The 18,667-nt window shown below is 35.2% G+C and overlaps 1 protein-coding gene across 1 annotated transcript in view; it reads right to left on the bottom strand.

The window, feature by feature from the left end:
* LOC123666933 (1-phosphatidylinositol 4,5-bisphosphate phosphodiesterase epsilon-1-like) overlaps nt 1-18,667 on the bottom strand; it is a 165,805-nt gene that overhangs the window by 80,824 nt on the left and 66,314 nt on the right. Inside the window, exon 4 of the mRNA XM_045600946.1 lies at nt 15,726-15,868. Coding sequence (XP_045456902.1) covers nt 15,726-15,868 — 143 coding nt within the window. The remainder of the gene's footprint in view (nt 1-15,725; nt 15,869-18,667) is intronic.

Below are 18,667 nucleotides of genomic sequence, written 5' to 3'. Positions count from 1 at the left end.
GCCCTTCCACTGCGGGTTTGCAGATGTATTACTATGAGTAACGATCGCTCTCAGATGTCTGTGATAACAACCGGGACCGACAGCTCATCATCATCAAAAGAAGTTTAAAAAAATATTTATTTGTCGACTGTTGCTTCTTTTTTTTTTTTTTCTTTTATGTCACTAGGTCGGCAAACAAGCGTACGGCTCACCTGATGGTAAGCAATTACCGTAGCTTATAGACGCCTGCAACACCAGAAGCATCGCAAGCGCGTTGCCGACCCCATCCTATTCCCTCCCAGTAGCTCTGGTCACCTTACTCACCAACAGGAACACAATAATGCTTGAAAACAGTATTATTTAGCTGTGGTCTTCTGTAAGGTCGAGGTACTTCCCCAGTCAGGCTATTCCATATTTTGAGCAGGAAATTTCCTGCTGTGTCCTACCTCAGTAAAATAGAGTATATGTATGTGTGTGTGTGTGTGTGCATATATATGTATATATATTTCAATGATTTAATGTTTTTTTATGTACGTCTACCTACTTTAATTTCTGTCTGTAACCGTTCCTTTTTGGGTGTGCTGGAAGAAAACTCTTACAGGGATAAGCGCACACCCACCATACGTGAATCTCCATGACAAATATTATATATATATAATATATAATTTTGTACGTATAAAAAAAATGGTAAAAAAATAAAATGAATAAAAAAATAGAGGCATTAAATTGTGTAACTTAGAAACAGACGACCGTGTGTTAATGTTATTAATTTACTCCTTTGTACTAATGTTTGTATATACCTGAAGTCTTTGTCGTGGTTCGTTTGTGCGTTGGTTTTGAAGCCTTTTGTACCGGATTTTGTAATATTTATATTTTGTTATATTTGTAAGAGCCCTCGAGTTTGAAGCCAATCACTTTATAATAGATATTACATTAAATGACGCCAGAAGTTGTCGGAAAATGTACAAAAAGATTTTCAAGCAGTTTCTCCGAAGTGGTCGGACTATGAAGGAATTTATAATTACTTGGGACTTGATTAATTTTCTTCGCGATAAGAGTAATGAACAAAAGAACTTACTTTAGCTTTACGAGAATCTTTAACAACAAAAACATAAAAAGATAACTAAAAAAATATTTTATTAATAATATATATGGACGCAAATCGCCAATAATTAGCGGGTGTTGATATTTATCAAAAACAAAATCAAAATCAAAAACAGCTTTATTCAAATAGACTCCAAGAGCACTTTCGAATCGTCATTTTACAAATTGAAACTTTAAAAATTAATTATTATATCTGTCGAAGTAAAGCTACCACCGATTCGGAATGTAGATTCTGCAGAGGAGAATCGGTAAGAAACTACGCAGTTACTCTTTTGAAAAATTTAATAAAAACTGTGTTTTAGTTTAGCTAGTAGCTTAGTAGTGCTGTGTGGCTACGGCACTAAAGAATTTAGCCACCCCCTCTCTTCCTGTGGGTGTCGTAAGAGGCGACTAAGGGATAACACAGTTCCACTAACACCTTGGAACTTAAAAAGCCTACCAGTGGCGGGATAAACTGCTGGCTTTGAAATACACAGGCCGAAGATGGGCAGCAGCGTCTTCGGCGCGACAAAGCCAGCGCTGCGGTCACCAACCCGCCTGCCCAGCGTGGTGACTATGGGCAAAACACATGAGTTCGCGCTATTTTTGGCGTGAACTTGTGGAGTCCTATGTCCAGCAGTGGACTGTATAGGCTGTAATGTATATATGATTAAATATTTCATGAAATATGTGAGTTATTTGTAAACATAAAACCGTTATTTATTGTTTGAACGTTTTGGGTAATGTTGGTTTAAATTAAATTGATAAACCTTTGTGTTATATAAATCATTTGAAGTTATTTAAACATTTATTGTAAATACTAAGCTGTATTATTTTTATTTGTAAGTTAAGGAAACTACAAAAGCGGTTGATTTATGTTAAGATCGGTCTGTTCTAAAAGGGGCAATTGAGCGTAAATAAACTAAGAAATACTTAGTGTGCTATTTCACTGTAATGGAATCTGAGTGGGGAAACTCTGGCATATCGCCGACATATCGACCTCGGGGCTCAAAGGGCGTAAGCACCAAAACTCGATTTTACAGGAGAGCCAAAAAACTAAAAAAAAAAAAAAAGTTTTCGACATAACTTTCTCGATTATTGTCCTAAATAAACCATTCTAGGACCAAAAATTTTATTTTTTTTTTTGATGCAGAACTTTGTATAATTATATTTCAAATAAATTTAAAAGTAACAAAAATAGCTTGTCTATACGCCTCGGAAAATCGAATGATTGGGGAGTTTACGCCCGAAAAATCAATGGATATGTGATTAGTGATGGTTGTAACCGTATATAAGTGTATAATCTATGGTTGTAACGGTCAATTTTCTCACTATTTCTATCAGTTTGTAGACAGCTGCTTTGTTTTCTTCATTTAGGTAATCGATTTAAGTGCAATTTTTATGAACTTTATTAACTTTTGTATATAATTATGTACTTTATTAACCTTTTTATAGATTTTATTACCTATTTATCGACTCAGATAACTAATTAATTATACAAATACCTAATTATTGATTTTATCTATACTTAATAGCCTAACCTATCTAAAACCTATTCCAAAACTCATTTATTATAAAAAAATGATAAATAAAATTCACTTGTTATTGAAAATATTGTTTATTAAACAAAGTAAGAAAAAGACTCTTATTTTTATATAATTTCAGTTGTAACGAAACATCTTATTAACGTAAAGCAGAATGAACGATTAAAACTAAATTGTACTGAAATGGCAAGTACTTTGGTATCGCTACAAAATTTTGCGCTAATGTCTAATCTTCTGTTTAAAATGTATAGCAAATACAAGGAACTCTTTAGATCAATTATATATTATTTATGAAGTCTTTTGGTAAAAGTTATTAGGTAATCTTAAGTATTCCTACCTACTAAAACAGCAGACTCATTAAAATTTGACCTTCCTCGAATAACGAATGTTTGACAAACATATTGATTATAAACAAATAATCTGTGAGGCTAATAAAACAACTGCTACTATTAAAAATCTATCTTACAATGAGAAAAATAAGTGCATAAACAAAATAAAATTCTGAATAGGATTCAGGGACAATGATAAATTCAATAATTTTTGCGTCACCGGCGTTACATATTATTTAAACAATTTTAGTCAATAATAGACTGTGGAACCATTAACATTACACATACATTTAATAAAATGACCAAAACTTAGGTACCTGCACTTACAAAACTAGAAATATTAAATTTGGTTAAAAATATTATCACACTATAACGTTTAACTTAACATTAATGACCCTTAATCAAGAAATCACAATCACAAGCAAAGCTCTCGCAATCACATAATATATAGGTAGGTATGGTTGACCAATTAAGGGATAATTGTTAGACGTATGTGTCATTTTATTTTAGAGTACATAAATGTTTAAGGGTGTATCTGGTAAGTTGATTCTTTAGAAATGGTTATGTTCGGGCTTAAGCACCACGTAAGAATATTCGTATCATCTACGGTGTCGTTTACTCCCATCACGTTTATGATTATTAACAATGATTGCTGTTACGACACAAAAACTGAAAAAATATGTTTTATTTTCTACAAAAAATAGGTCACTTTTTGGCAAATAGGAAGACTTTAAATATACAGATCGATAGAGGAGAAAAAAATAAGTAAGGCTGCATTAAAAAGTCAATTTCGCCAAAATGGCGGTTACGCCCTTTGAGCCCCGAGGTATCGATATACAATAACACCATATCACAAATTTAAATGAAAAATGTAAATGGTTGGTCGGTCTATAGGCATACAACATTTAACCGATTGATGTGTGATGATTATTATGTAATTAATAAATGCTTTGAAAATAAAATTATTTACTTTAGCATTAAGTCGATAATATTGTGTAGCTAATTACCTAGTGATGTCGACAATACTGATGTCCGGTAAAACTCGAATGAGTTAATGTGGCATCTTATTTATTTATTTATTTATTACTTCTTGCATAAATATAATCAATCACTTTTACGTAGTAAAAAAAGGGAAAAAACAGCAGTAGACGAATAAAATTAAACAAAAAGTAGTTACAACGATAGCATACGAAGACGGTCTTATTGCTTCAAGCAATCTCTTCCAGACAACCTTAGGTAAAACGAGATTATTAGTTACAAAGTGTTATTATTAGTGATTGTATTTTAGTAAATTATATATTCTTACATGTATCTTTGTTTGTACTGTGTGGCTACGGTACTAAAGAATATAGCCACCCCCTCTCTTCCCGTGGGTGTCGTAAGAGGCGACTAAGGGATAACACAGTTCCGCTACCACCTTGGAACTTAAAAAGCCGACCGGTGGCGGGATAACCATCCAACTGCTGGCTTTGAAATACACAGGCCGAAGACGGGCAGCAGCGTCTTCGATGCGACAAAGCCAGCCCTGCGGTCACCAACCCGCTTGCCCAGCGTGGTGACTATGGGCAAGGCACATGAGTTCACGCTATTTTTGGCGTAAACTTGTGGAGGCCTATGTCCAGTAGTGGACTGTATAGGCTGTAATGATGACATGTATCTTTGTAAATAAATAAATAACAATTAACCTCTAGCTGACTTAACGTACCGTAGCTTGACACAACCGTGTTTAATGAACTATTGAGAAAATATTTGACTATCCTTCAAAAAAATCGTGTATCTTGTAAATTAATCTTATTTTTTAACATATATATACAGTTTTTTAACCGACTTCAAAAAAGGAGGAGAGTACTCAATTCGACCGACTTCAAAAAAGGAGGAGAGTACTCAATTCGACCGTTTATATATATATATTTATTTTTATGTACGGGGACAACTTTGTAATTTGTGAACCGATTTTGATAATTCTTTTTTTGTTGAAAAGAAGATATCCTGAGTGTAGTACCATCATAAGAAAACCAGGATATGATGATGGGATTCAAGAGAAATCGAGGGAAACCCTCGAAAATCCGCATAACTTTTTACTGGGTGTACCGATTTTGATGATTTTTAATTTAATCGATAGCCGATGTTTATCATGTTGTGACATTTAAATTTCATCGAGATCTGATTACAAATTTTGGAGTAATCTTTGATAATGCGTATTTACTTGACTATTTTTTCATCTACCTACGTAGTATTACTTGTCGATGTAATTGAAGACGGTTTTTTTTCGTTTGCGAGCAAACACAATTATTTAACATATTTATACCATACAAATGACGAATAAGCTTCACGTCTGTTTGGTGGTAAGTGAACGCCATAGCCTATGGAGACCTGCTACGCTAAGATCATTGCAATCGCCTTGGCAACCTTAACTCCTCACTCTCCTCCAGACCTCTGGCCAGCTTACTCACCACAGGAAAACACACAACTTGAAATAGGTGTTATGTGCCTGTTGTCTTCTGTAAGGCTGAGATACTAGTCCAGTCCAGATGCTCCAGATTTTAAGCATAATGCTTCCTACTGCGCCACTTGGCACCTCAAGGAAGCTGAATTTCTAAGCATAACTATATCTATTATCTATAATTACTTAATTATATTATAATTACTATACTATTTTTTTTATGTCACTAGGTCGGCAAACAAGCGTACGGTTCACCTGATGGTAAGCGATTACCGTAGCTTATAGACGCTTGCAACACCAAAAACATCGCAAGCGCGTTGCCGACCCAACCCCCAATCCCCCCAGGAGCTCTGGTCACCTTACTCACCAACAGGAACACAATACTGCTTGAAAACAGTATTATTTTGCTGTGATCTTCTGTAAGGTCGAGGTATTACCCCAGTCGGGCTAATCCATATTTTGAGCAAGAAATTTCTGCTGTGCCCTACCTCAAACTATATTATCTATAATTATTTAATTTTAATTTTAATTTTATTACTTATTATATATTTATTAAATTCGTTATAGTGGAATGCCTAAAATATCAGAGCTATATTTAGCGTTAAAATTTGACATCCTACCCTCAATAAACATTAATTAATGATGACCAAATATTTAGATTGGAAATACCTTGGGATAATTAATGAAATTGAGAAACTTAAATATGAGAAGTCGAGCTGAAAATATATTATTTAGAAACTGTACAAGTAATTTGCTGTACAGTATTAGCCCGTTACGCAGTTTGTAGTGGCCCTGCTTTCTGTTCCGCGGGTTGCGGGTTCGATTCCCGTCTGAGTCTGGATATCTGTATTTATCAATATACTAGCTGCCCAGACAGACTTCGTTCGGTCAAAAGTTAATAGTAAAAATTAAATAAATTTAACGTTTTCCGAGTGATCACAATTTTTGTTTGTCTTTTTTTTAATATAAAAATCTTCCGTGGGCCATAAGAAACATATGAATAAATAAATTATCCGAATTTGTCGAGCCATTCTCGAGTTATGCGTTTAATAACATTCATTTTTATTTATATACAAAAGAAGAAAATAAGATGTATTATTTCTATGTTACGCTTCAGCCTGTAATATCCCACTACTGGGCATAGGCTTCTTTCCCCATATAGAAGAAGGATCAGAGCTTAATCTACCACGCTGCTCCATGTGGGTTGGCGGATATATTCCCTACTATGAGTAACGATCGCTATCAGGTGTGCATGATAACAACCGGGACCGACGGCTTAACATGCTCTCCGAGGAACGGTGGGGAGACCCACTAGGACTGCACAAACACCCAGACAACGGCAAACACCTGTATAGCCAATACAAATGTTTGTCATATGTGGGGATCGAAACCGCAACCACTAGCGCAACAGGTACAATCCATGGCTATAACCGTTGCGCCAACGCGGCGTCCTTTTTCTATGTATATTTATAAAAAAAAAACTATTTCGCTATAAGTCGACTTTTACCTATAACACAAGCATTAATTTGCTTACTTATTAGTAATATTTATATCTTCATGGTTCGAAAGACATTCCATAACAAACATTTCCACAAATTACCCGTTGGACAATTGGTTATTTCACTCACCACGGGAACATAGCATAATTCGAGGACAATATTTTGCTGAAATGTATTGTCAGGTATTTCCCCAGTTGGGATGTTATAGCTTTGGAACAGGATATTTTTTGGCGTGCTACGGCATCTCTTACGAAATATTTCTTTAGGAATGTTTTGATAATAATAATAATTATAATAATAATAATAATTTAATAATATAATAATTTATTTATTTTGCAAGAATATGGTATACAAGTTGTTGTTGGTATACAAGTTGTTGTTGATAAACGATTTATTGAGTGTTGAGAGATTAGGCTGAGTCTAGCTCAGATCTAAAATAAATATCTTGAGAATTTTTCTCATTAGATTCAATATTCGATTACCATGTACTAATCAAATCAAATTGCAGTGTGGTAACGGCAGTAAAGAATATAGCCACCCCCTCTCTTCCCGTGAGTGTCGTAAGAGGTGACTAAGGGATCACAAAGTTCCACTACCACCTTAGAACTTAAAAAGCCAGAAGCTGGCTTTGAAATACACAGATCGAAGACGGGCAGCAGCGTCTTCGATGCGACAAAGCCAAAAGTAAAAAATTTGGGTCAGAAATGATTAACTAAAACTAATTATTAATATTGATCAACTTACGATTTCACGAAAGTTTTTGGTGAAACTAATAAATAATATTATTGGAGTTCTCAGGGAAGTGGACATGAGGTGCCAATCAAAATGCCAATTGTAAATTCATGCCAATGGTATTTTGATTGGCGCCTTATGCCCACTTCCCTGAGAACTCCAATAATATATATAACAGATGGACGCAATGACAACTAATAATTTTTTGATTATGGATGCAGTCGAAACCACGTTAGTTTCCTAGTGAAGGGTTATGGATGTCAGTAGATTTATGATGTCCGGCCATGTCTCTATAGAGTGCCGAATCTTTTTATTACAATCCCTCGTGATTTATGGTTTTTAATATGAGATATTAATTCTGAATAAGTGGGTCATCTTAATGGAAATTTTGTATATATAGGGCCTTTATTTGTGTTTCAGACTAGCAATAAGTGTTTGGGCGGATTACTTATCTATACATCTATATAAATAAATAAAATTGGAGTGTCTGTTTGTAATATTAAAATAGCCGTTTTGTACTAAATGCATGGATGTATACATGGTACATACCTATACCAAAATAACATTTGTTACAATCCATGTCTGTCTGTCTTTATGTTCCGACTAATTTCTGAAACGACTCGACCGATCCTGAAGGGACTTTCACTGGCAGATAGCTGATGGAGTAAGAAGTGACATAGGCTACTTTTATTTTAGATATTTATTTTATAACTCTGTGAACTGAACTATAACTTTTTTGTTAAATTCCACGCGGACGAATTCGCAGGCACAGCTAGTCTATACTAATATTATAAATCTGAAGTGTTTGTTTTTGTTTGTTTGTACGCGCTAATCCCGGGAGCTGTTGGGTCGAATCGATAAATGATTTTTGTGCTGGATACTCCATTTATTGAGAATCATAATATGGATCTACATGTGACGCCAGTTAGAGTTCAAGTGTTTACTGATCAGGAGGTATCCTCATAGGAACCGGAAAGTCGCATGAGTTGATCAAGCCTGTTAAGGTTCTCTGACCCTAAGTAAAATTTATGTTATTCCTTACTCAGTCGAAATAAAAACATTTGTATTGGCCATACAGATGTTTGCCGTGGTCTGGGTGCTTGTGCAGTTCTTGTGGGTCTCCCCAGCGTCCGTTGGAGAACACGTTAAGCCTTTGGTCCCGGTTATCATGTACACCTGATAGCGACCGTTACTCACAGTAGGGAATATATCCGCCAACCCGCATGGAGGAGCGTGGTAGATTAAGCTCTGATCCTTCTCCTACATGGGGAAAGAGGCCTATGCCCAGAAGTGGGATATTAAAGGCTGAAGCATAAGCGTATGTTCGTCGTGGTCTGGGCGTTTGTGCTTGTGTATTGCCGTTGAAAAAATATCACTTGTAGGGCGAAAAAATCAACTTAAATGAATGTGAACGAATTGTACTCTGTTATAAGAATAGCTTGCACAGTTCCACTAAATAAGATTTATAACCGGTTTGTTTTAACCAGAAAACCTACTTAGGACTTTTTGTGTACTTGTAATTAGTCATATGTCACTCCGCAAGGAAACATTCGAAGAGAGATCGTCTGAAATCTAGCTGTCTCTTTCGCTCATATACTGTTAACATTAAGTGGTACTATTTTTATTAAACGGTTTTATTTAGCTCACCCCGTTTGTTTTATTTTTTATTCTTGGGTCAAATTTAGTAATTCAAATTTCACCCTCTTCCTGTCAACCGATTAATCTCAAATTTTGTATACACTTTGGATTTTGGTGACAATACAATTATGTTTATTCATTATCATTATAAATTCAAGATGGCCGCCGCTACAAAATGGCGGATAAATTATGTTTTATTAATTCCATCAATATGGGTATCAAATGAAAGGGCTCAACAAGCAGAATACAATATACTATAAAAAATTGAAATCCAAGATGGCGGCCGCTACAAAATGGCGGATAACGTAGGTTTTATCAATCCCATCAATATGGGTATCAAATGAAAGGGCTCAACAAGCAGAATACAATATACTATAAAAAATTGAAATACAAGATGGCGGCCGCTACAAAATGGCGGATAACGTAGGTTTTATCGATCCCATCAATATGGGTATCAAATGAAAGTGCTCAACCAGTATAATCAATGTACTATATAAAATTAAAATCCAAGATGGCGGCCTCTACAAAATGGTGGACAACTTAGGTTTTATCAATCCCATCAACATGGGTATCAAATGAAAGGTCTCAACAAGTAGAATACAATTTACTATGCAAAATTGAAATCTAAGCTGGCCGCCGCTACCAAATGTCTGATAACAATTTTTTATCAATCCCACCAATATGGGTATCAAATAAAAGGGCTTGACAAGAAGAATACAGTGCACTATACAACCTCAATATTTAAGATGGGCCTTGCAATAATGAAGCACTAAATGAATTAAACAGAATGCGAAATAAAAACTAAAAACTAGAAAATAAAAATAGGTAAAAAAACTTTTTAAGTTAAACGGTTTTATGTTAAACATACATTGCAATGTTTAAGATAAATGTACTAAAAACCAAAAAATAATAAAATAGATACAGTCGTGGGAATTATAAACATATGCATAGACTAGACTAAAATAAAACCGTGGGGCACGTCAATTGTCTACAAATTATCGACTTAATGTGCGATAGAAGAATCGTTTAATTCGTCGTTAAAATAGGCAGTTGGCCCGCAGACGGTGAGGAAATTACTTACTATTTTCTTGCTCATGGAAATTCCAATAGTTATACACTCCATGTAAATAAAAGAGATGTTTCAACTAGTTTATCGTTGGACATTCACACTGCTGGCTGGCGAGGAATCGTTTCACTGCTCGTAGTTTGTCTTTAATCGACAAAACATATGATAAAAGTACTACTCGCTCACCACTATGAAACCCTAAAACTCGCTTACAATCGAGCTTGCTAGCTTGTTTCCACATTCTAGCCCTACTTATCACACGTCCATCGTTGTCGGTTGAACAACTGCCTAATTATAGTGTAACATTACAAAACAAACATTTTAATCAACGATTGTAGACAATTGACGTGCCCCACGGTTTTATTTTAGTCTAGTCTATGCATATGTTTATAATTCCCACGACTGTATCTATTTTATTATTTTTTGGTTTTTAGTACATTTATCTTAAACATTGCAATGTATGTTTAACATAAAACCGTTTAACTTAAAAAGTTTTTTTAACTTTTTTTATTTAAGTTATCTTTGCTATGTCTTGTATGTGCTTTATATATCTAATGCTTATATGAAAATCTAATAGTATTAAACGAGCAATTCTTGTATATATATATATATATATATCTGAATCTCGGAAACGGCTCCAACGATTTTCACGAAATTTAGTATGCAGAGGATTTCGGGGGCGATAAATCGATATAGCTAGGATTCATTTTTAGAAAATGTCGTTTTATCCCTGTTTTTAGGCAATGAAAAGGTAAGTTTCGCAATTGTCATAGCTCAGGTGGGAAATCAGCCAGTCGGGATCGACCGAGAAGACCACGGTTCAAATCCAATGCCTTCCAAGATCGATTATTTCCTTTTTTTTCTAATTGCTCGAGGTTGTCTGGAAGAGATCGCTCTTTTAGCGATAAGACCGCCTTTTGTACATGTCTATATTTTCTTTTTCGGTGTAAATTTTTTTTCTCTGATAGTGTACAATAAAGAGTATTTGTATTGTATTATATTGTATTGGACTCATGATTTTTTATTTAAATAAAAAGTTCATATTTTTATTATTCATATTTTATCAATATGTAATTCGTATTTACATATGATTTTCAAAAAACACAAAAAATATACACTAAAAATACCGAGCTAAGCTCGGTCACTTAGGTACTAGGTTTTATGTGTAACAAGCAATATTCTGTCTTGTAACAGTAAAACAATTAAATTTCTAGACGTCTGTTAAAATGCAGCAGATATTAGTTTCTGATCTGGTTGAATGCCTTGGTGGGTTTACATCATCAGCCCTGGTGGGCATGGAAAGCTGTAGGACCTGGTTGGTATCGAAGTCACCTGATAGCGATTATTTATGATAATAGAAAATTTTTATGAGATATCACACAAATGGCACCCATCTCCAATATGACAAAGAGGCCTTTGCCAAGCGTTTTGCAATTCATCACCTGATTAGGTCGTGTAAAGATGTCAGCATATTTTTAAATCTATATAATACTAGCTGACCTCGCAAACGTTGTTTTGCCATATATGCTATTAACCCTCTCAATCCCCCCCTTATGACTTAGGGGTATGAAAAATAGATGATGGCCAATTCTCAGAGCTACCCGATATGCTCACAAAATTTCGTAAAAATTGGTCCAGCCACCCAGAGGACCCACAAGGACTGCACAAACACCCAGACCACGCCAAACACCTGTATGGCCAATACAAATGTTTGTCATGTACGGGGATCGAACCCGCAATGCCAGCGCAACAGGTACAACCCACGGCCGTAACCGTTGCGCCGACGCGGCATCATAATGTATGTTTAAGGATTTATATTTGTGTGTCTTAGACTTTTTTCAACATGTTGGCCAGCGAAGCCATATGAAAATTTAATTCATAATACCCATTCAGCCTGTAACATCCCGCTGCTAGGTATAGGCGTCTTTATCCGTGTAGGATAAGGATTGGAGCTAATCCACCACGCTTCTCCACTGCGGGTTGGTGAATATGCTCCCTACTATGAGTAACGATCGCTATCAGGTATTTATGATAACATCCGGGACCGACAGCTTAACGTGCTCTCCGAAGCACGGCGGGGAGACTCACAAGGACATCTAAAATGGTAAGAAAAAGTTGTACAAATATAAATATCCATCCCGAGCGGAACTCGAACCCGCAAACCGTAGGTTTAGGCGACTACTTGTACCACTCAACCCGAGCGGTTGCTAATACACATAAAATAAAATATATTATATCACAAGCTATATATTCTCGTTTAACAATACACTAAAGACATTTCTAGAAGCTTCTCTTATATCTTCTTGAGCAACTTCTTCTTCTAGCAGAATAGAAGTGACGTCAGCAAGTAGTTTCCGCCGGCCTACAGTCTAGAACAGCTGAAGGCCGAAAGAAACCCCTGATGACAACACTCTTCTCTTCTCTTCTTTATCTTCTATTTTTCTTTCTTCTTTAAATATTTTTTACAACTTATAATAACATATTATTACTTAAACATAATTTTTATTATATATGGACATCAATAAATCTAGCAAATATAAGAACATACTTCTATAGATTGAGCAGCCCGACTGGGCAAGTACTTCGACCTTACAGAAGACCACAGCAGAATAATACTGTTTCCAAGCAGTATTATGTTCCTGTTGGTGAGTAAGGTGACCAGAGCTACTGGGGGGATTGGAGATAGTGTCCTCAACGCGCTTGCTAACCCCCTTAATCCCCCCTTCCTCTTATAACTTCGGGGTATGAAAAATAGATGTTGTTCAATTCTTAGACCTACCCAATATGCACACAAAATTTTATGAGAATCGGTCAAGCCGTTTCGGAGGAGCTTAACTACAAACACCGCGACATAGACAAGTTTAGCAAACAGTGTTATAGAAGTCAGCAACAGCTAAAGTATAGCGATCATAACCTTGACCAGGAGCTTTTGATACCTCACCACAGAAACACACAATTGCTTGAGAGTAGTGTTATTCAGCTGTTATCTTTTCTAAGACTGAGGTATTTCTCCATTGGGGCTGCTTCAGATTTGATCAGGATATTTTCTGATGAGCCCTACATCAAGTTATCATCTTCATAACTAAAACATGACGATGATAAAAAGCTTGGACAGTAAAATGTTAAAGTATTAAACGAGATCCATACACACGTCCCTTCCGGCGGAAATGAAACGGTAGCCATTTTAAATCACGATAAAACGCAAAATCGAGATATGATCTCATTTGAAAATCAACATTGTTTAAGAATTTGTAAATATTACGGATTTTCTTATGTATTTTTTATTTTTATTTTACCAATATTCTAAGAATGTATGTTTGTTACACTTTCATACAAGGACAGCTGAATTTATCGTAATAGAAAATAGTAACCCAACCCAATTGCGTGGCTCAAGTAATGTTTGTATATTTGTGTATACTGAAAATAAAATTTTAATAGAACCAATTATGTATATTGAAGAAATTTTGAACAAAAAATAAAAAAAATCCTTCGATGTACATAATATACACATGTACATCGATAATGACGCTGAAGGTGTATTTTTTTGTTTTTTATTTTATCGGTCTGTCTAATTATTCATGTCCTCCCTTCTCTCTTTTTCTCTTCCTCCATCTCTGTATTTTTGTTTGTATCTATCTAGTATTTTTGTATGTATATGTAATTTATAATGCCGTGTGATATCGGCCGAGTAGAATAGCACCACCCTCTTTCTTCCCGTGGGGGTCGTAAAAGGTGACCGAGGGATAAACCTGGCTCAAAATCATCAATTCTCGGAGAAGGAAAACTTCATTTGAAACCCGGAATGGGGTCTCCGTCAAGCATACGTGGCATAGCTCTAAAGTGCGAAAGACTCGGCTCCACACGTATCGACTCGTCGTTCCTGTGGGCCTAGCCAGTGAGGTCGAAAGGGTGGCGCAGAGCTTAGGCAACTCTGCGTTTTCCGGAGGAGTGTCCTAGGTGACAGTGTGTCTGTCTGACACTGTCAAAATCATTTGCAATAGACGGACTAAGACCAATATATATGTAATGTATGATGATGAAACTGTTTGTTTATTTAAATTCTTTATTGTACAATAAATACACTCATACAAGTGAGTACAAAAGCTACTCTAAAGTACTCAACGCTAATGGATTTTCTACCAGCCTATTAATTATAAGCTATTGGATAAATTGGATAGAAAATAAGCACAATTTATATTAATACTAGCTGACCTCGCAAACGTTGTTTTGCCATATATGTTATTAACCCCCTTAATCCCCCCCTTATAACTTCGGGGTATGAAAAATAGATGTTATTCGATTCTCAGACCTATCCAATATGCACACAAAATTTCATGAGAATCAGTCAAGCCGTTTCGGAGGAGTTTAACTACAAACACCGCGACACGAGAATTTTATATATTAGATTACAAGCTACTTGTTCGGTTTTGAATACATCTTGATGTTACAGGGTGAATCAAATTTTATTTCAAGATATCCGCTATAATGGTCCTCCTAGTAGATGATATAGCTAGTCCCACAGCTGGACAAATATCTTCTCTTTATATTGGAAAAGGTATAGAGATTCAGCCGTCAGGAAAATTAAAAGGTAAACAAAAATAAAACAATAAAAACGTGTTAGTCGTCTGCAGAACAAAGGTCGAGTAAATTACTCTCGTAAAGTCCTAATTACCCGCGATTGTCTGAGTGATCCATATAAAACTATAATGCCTCAGCCAGACTTGAGGTAGTTGAATTCAGCAGGAAATTATTTTACCTATGTAGATGTTTCAATTTAATGACACCACACTACTCCAATGTGGGTTGACGGATATATTCCCTACTATAGGTGACGATCGTTATCAGGTGTACGGTCGGCCAAGTGGTGTACCAGTTTTGATTTAGTTTCCTGGTCATCGAAAATTACAACAAGGTTCGTTGTTAAAAGATATTACTGCAAGAGACATATAATAACGACGTAAACCTAATTGATAAGTAGTCATACGTCATTATTATACATGACATTTTAAACTCTATTAGGTATAAGTAAAATCGTTATCAATAATCAGATAAAGGCGGTAATAGAAGATGTCAGATCGATCTGCAAGCGAAACTGATCTTTATCACCTATGAATCTGCAAGCGGCATTCAACCTTAGGGCGGTACACCGTTTTCTTGGCCGACGGTACACTATGACCGACAGCTTGACGTGCTCTCCGAGGCACGGTGTGGAGACCCACAAAGACTAATAGCCAGACCAGAAAGTAATATTTGTATCTAACCAGCGACCGTCGGTGTATAGGCGCCGCCGACGCTGCACACGCACCATTACACCAGAACGGTCGTATGTTGGAATATTTTCAATAAAAGTATGCGTGTCAGTACTATGCATCTGGTGTTGATTCCTTAAGAATGATAACCATAATAACTCACTTTAGCCCAGCAACGATTTCCATGGCGCCGTTGAAGTTCCCAATGTTCCAGCAAGTGAGAGCCACGCGGAGGATGCAGGCGAGGGTCGCCTTCCGGTCTTCAGAGGTCTGGGAGAGCACCAGATCAGTCACCCACGCGGATACCTGGTGACAAGGAATGATTACACTTATTTATATTCATTTTTTAATGATGTTATAATTTATTGCTATATAATGTACATAAGAGCGAATAAGGGTTAAGGAATGTAAATAGTCATTCCACTTTATGGAGTGTATTTTATTTTTGTGATTCTTTACTCTAACATCCTGCTAAACCAAAGTGTGGAGTTACTAAGAGACACCCTTACTATAAATGTTTAATTTGAGCCCGATTAGATGGCATTCATACATACAGCTTGGTTCTGTAGCCATTTTTTCACCCGCTAATCCTGCAAAGATCGATAGCGCTAAAAGCGATAGACAGCGAAAAAAAGGGACTACTTGTGATAGTGTTGTTGCAGAGACTCCAAACCAACCATCTCTGTATCTCCAAACTTGGTGCAACAGTAACACAATAATTCATCATCATCATTTCAGCCTATTGCAGTCCACTGCTGGACATAGGCCTCCACAAGTTCGCGCCAAATATTTGCAATATGAATATTATTTGACTGCCTAATTTATCTAACGATAGCATTCGTTTGAGTTAGATGCCAGACATTATTTCTAAAATGTCCGCCCATGTATTTTTTTTATACAACTAGGTCGACAAACAAACGCACGGCTCACCTGATGGTAAGCGATTACCGTAGCTTATAGACGTCCGCAATACCAAAAGCATCACAAGCGCGATGCCGACCCTAAACCCAATTCCTCCCAGGAGCTCTGGTTTCTGGTCTGGTGAGTAAGGTACTCACCAACAAGAACACAACACTGCTTAAAAGCAGTAATATTTTGCTGTGATCTTCTGCAAGGTCGAGGTACTACCCCAGTCGGACTGCTCCATGTTTAGAGCAGGAAATGTCCTGCTGTGCCCTAATTCAGTTATAATTATGAAAACTGTATGAGATATTCAATTCCTAAGTGTATGGAGTAAATATAAATGTGTAATAAATGTGTATATAAAAATATAAATGTGTAAGTTCTGTCTTTTTTAACTCAGAAGAATGAAAACTTTTTTATGAATCAAATCACTAATACTGTTTTAGCTAATGAGCTAGTTTAACGGTTGAAGTAATGGTAAGATCTTCGATATCTCCACCGACTATTTATTGAAGAATAATAATAATGTAATATATAAAATTCTCGTGTCGCGGTGTTTGTAGTTAAACTCCTCCGAAACGGCTTGACCGATTCTCATGAAATTTTGTGTGCATATTGGGTAGGTCTGAGAATCGAACAACATCTATTTTTCATCCCCCTAAATGTTAAGGGTAGTCCACCCCTATTTTTTTAAATTTTTAGATAAATTATTTATTTTTCATTTTATTATGATTTGGCGTTGAAAAATACATACAGCCCTAAATTTTCACACTTCTACCACCAACCTCTATTTTTAAATAGCGTTTAGCGGCAAGACAACGTTTGCTGAGTCAGCTAGTAATAATACAAAAAACCACAATTTCTTGCATTTACCAAAAAATATTTTTATAAACAAAATAAAAACAAGAAATGAGGTTTCATTATTATTTCCATATAAAAAGTCTACATATGTTGATACGATACACTGTAAAAACGTTACCAACATAATTATGCAAACAAATATTCTTCGTTTGGTTTGGAGACACAAAATCCAAACATAATCGTTCTGAGAAATTTATAATTTAGCACGTTGACTAGTTCAGACAACAGCGCCAAGCTGTCGTCAAGCGCGGAAAATGAAATATGCGCGAACAAAGCTGTAAGTAACAGCTCCATGCATATAATTAAATTTAAAGCTTGTTCATGAAACTTTGAGAATTGTAATAATAATAATAAATATTTACAAAATCACACACGGTCGTCTGTTCCTGAAGTAAGCAACTTAATGCTTGTGTTATACACTGTTAAAAATTTCTTTGGTAAACTTACTAAAAATGTGTGGGAAGTTTTAACGCAAAACAATTTAGTAAATTTACTAAACAGAATGCTTCAACTCAATTTGAGAAAATTACAAAATGTTTTTGGAAATTTACCAAGCAGTTCCAGAAGATTTAAATAGTAATTTTATCATACAGTTTTGTAATTTTACTCAAGAATGTATCATGAAAATGCTTAGTAAATTTACTATGCTGTTTTGTAACTATACTACTTAATTCACTTGAATTGAGTTTGATAAAATTGCAAAATATTTTTGGAGATTTACCAAGCGGTTACAGAAAATTTGATTAGTAATTTTACTATACAGTTTTGTAATTTTATTCAATAATTGATCATAAAAATGTTTAGTAAATTTACTACGCAGTTTCGTAACTACACCAACCAATTCATTTGAATTGGGTTTGATAAAATTACAAAATATTTTTGGAAATTTGCCAAGCAGTTACAGAAAATTTGATTAGTAATTTTACTATACAATTTTGTAATTTTAATCAATAATTGATCATAAAAATGTTTAGTAAATTTACTACGCAGTTTCGTAACTATACCAACCAATTCATTTGAATTGGGTTTGATAAAATTACAAAATATTTTCGGAAATTTACCAAGCAGTTACAGAAAATTTGATTGGTAATTTTACTATACAGTTTTGTAATTTTAATCAATAATTGATCATAAAAATGTTTAGTAAATTTACTATGTAGCTTTCTTATTGTACTGTACAATTGATTTCAATTGAGATTTTTAAAACTAGAGACATCTGATGTTATTTTACCAACTTATTATTGTTGCTGTTATTTTATTTTTGATACTTCCTAATATCCTGGAAGTCGTTAATTTAAATAATTTAAACGTTAAAAATATAGGACTTAATTGATTAATTTA

Source organism: Melitaea cinxia, chromosome 27 (genome assembly GCF_905220565.1).
Source record: "Melitaea cinxia chromosome 27, ilMelCinx1.1, whole genome shotgun sequence".
Taxonomy (NCBI): Eukaryota; Metazoa; Arthropoda; class Insecta; order Lepidoptera; family Nymphalidae; genus Melitaea; species Melitaea cinxia.
This window is presented reverse-complemented; position numbering and strand designations above follow the sequence as displayed.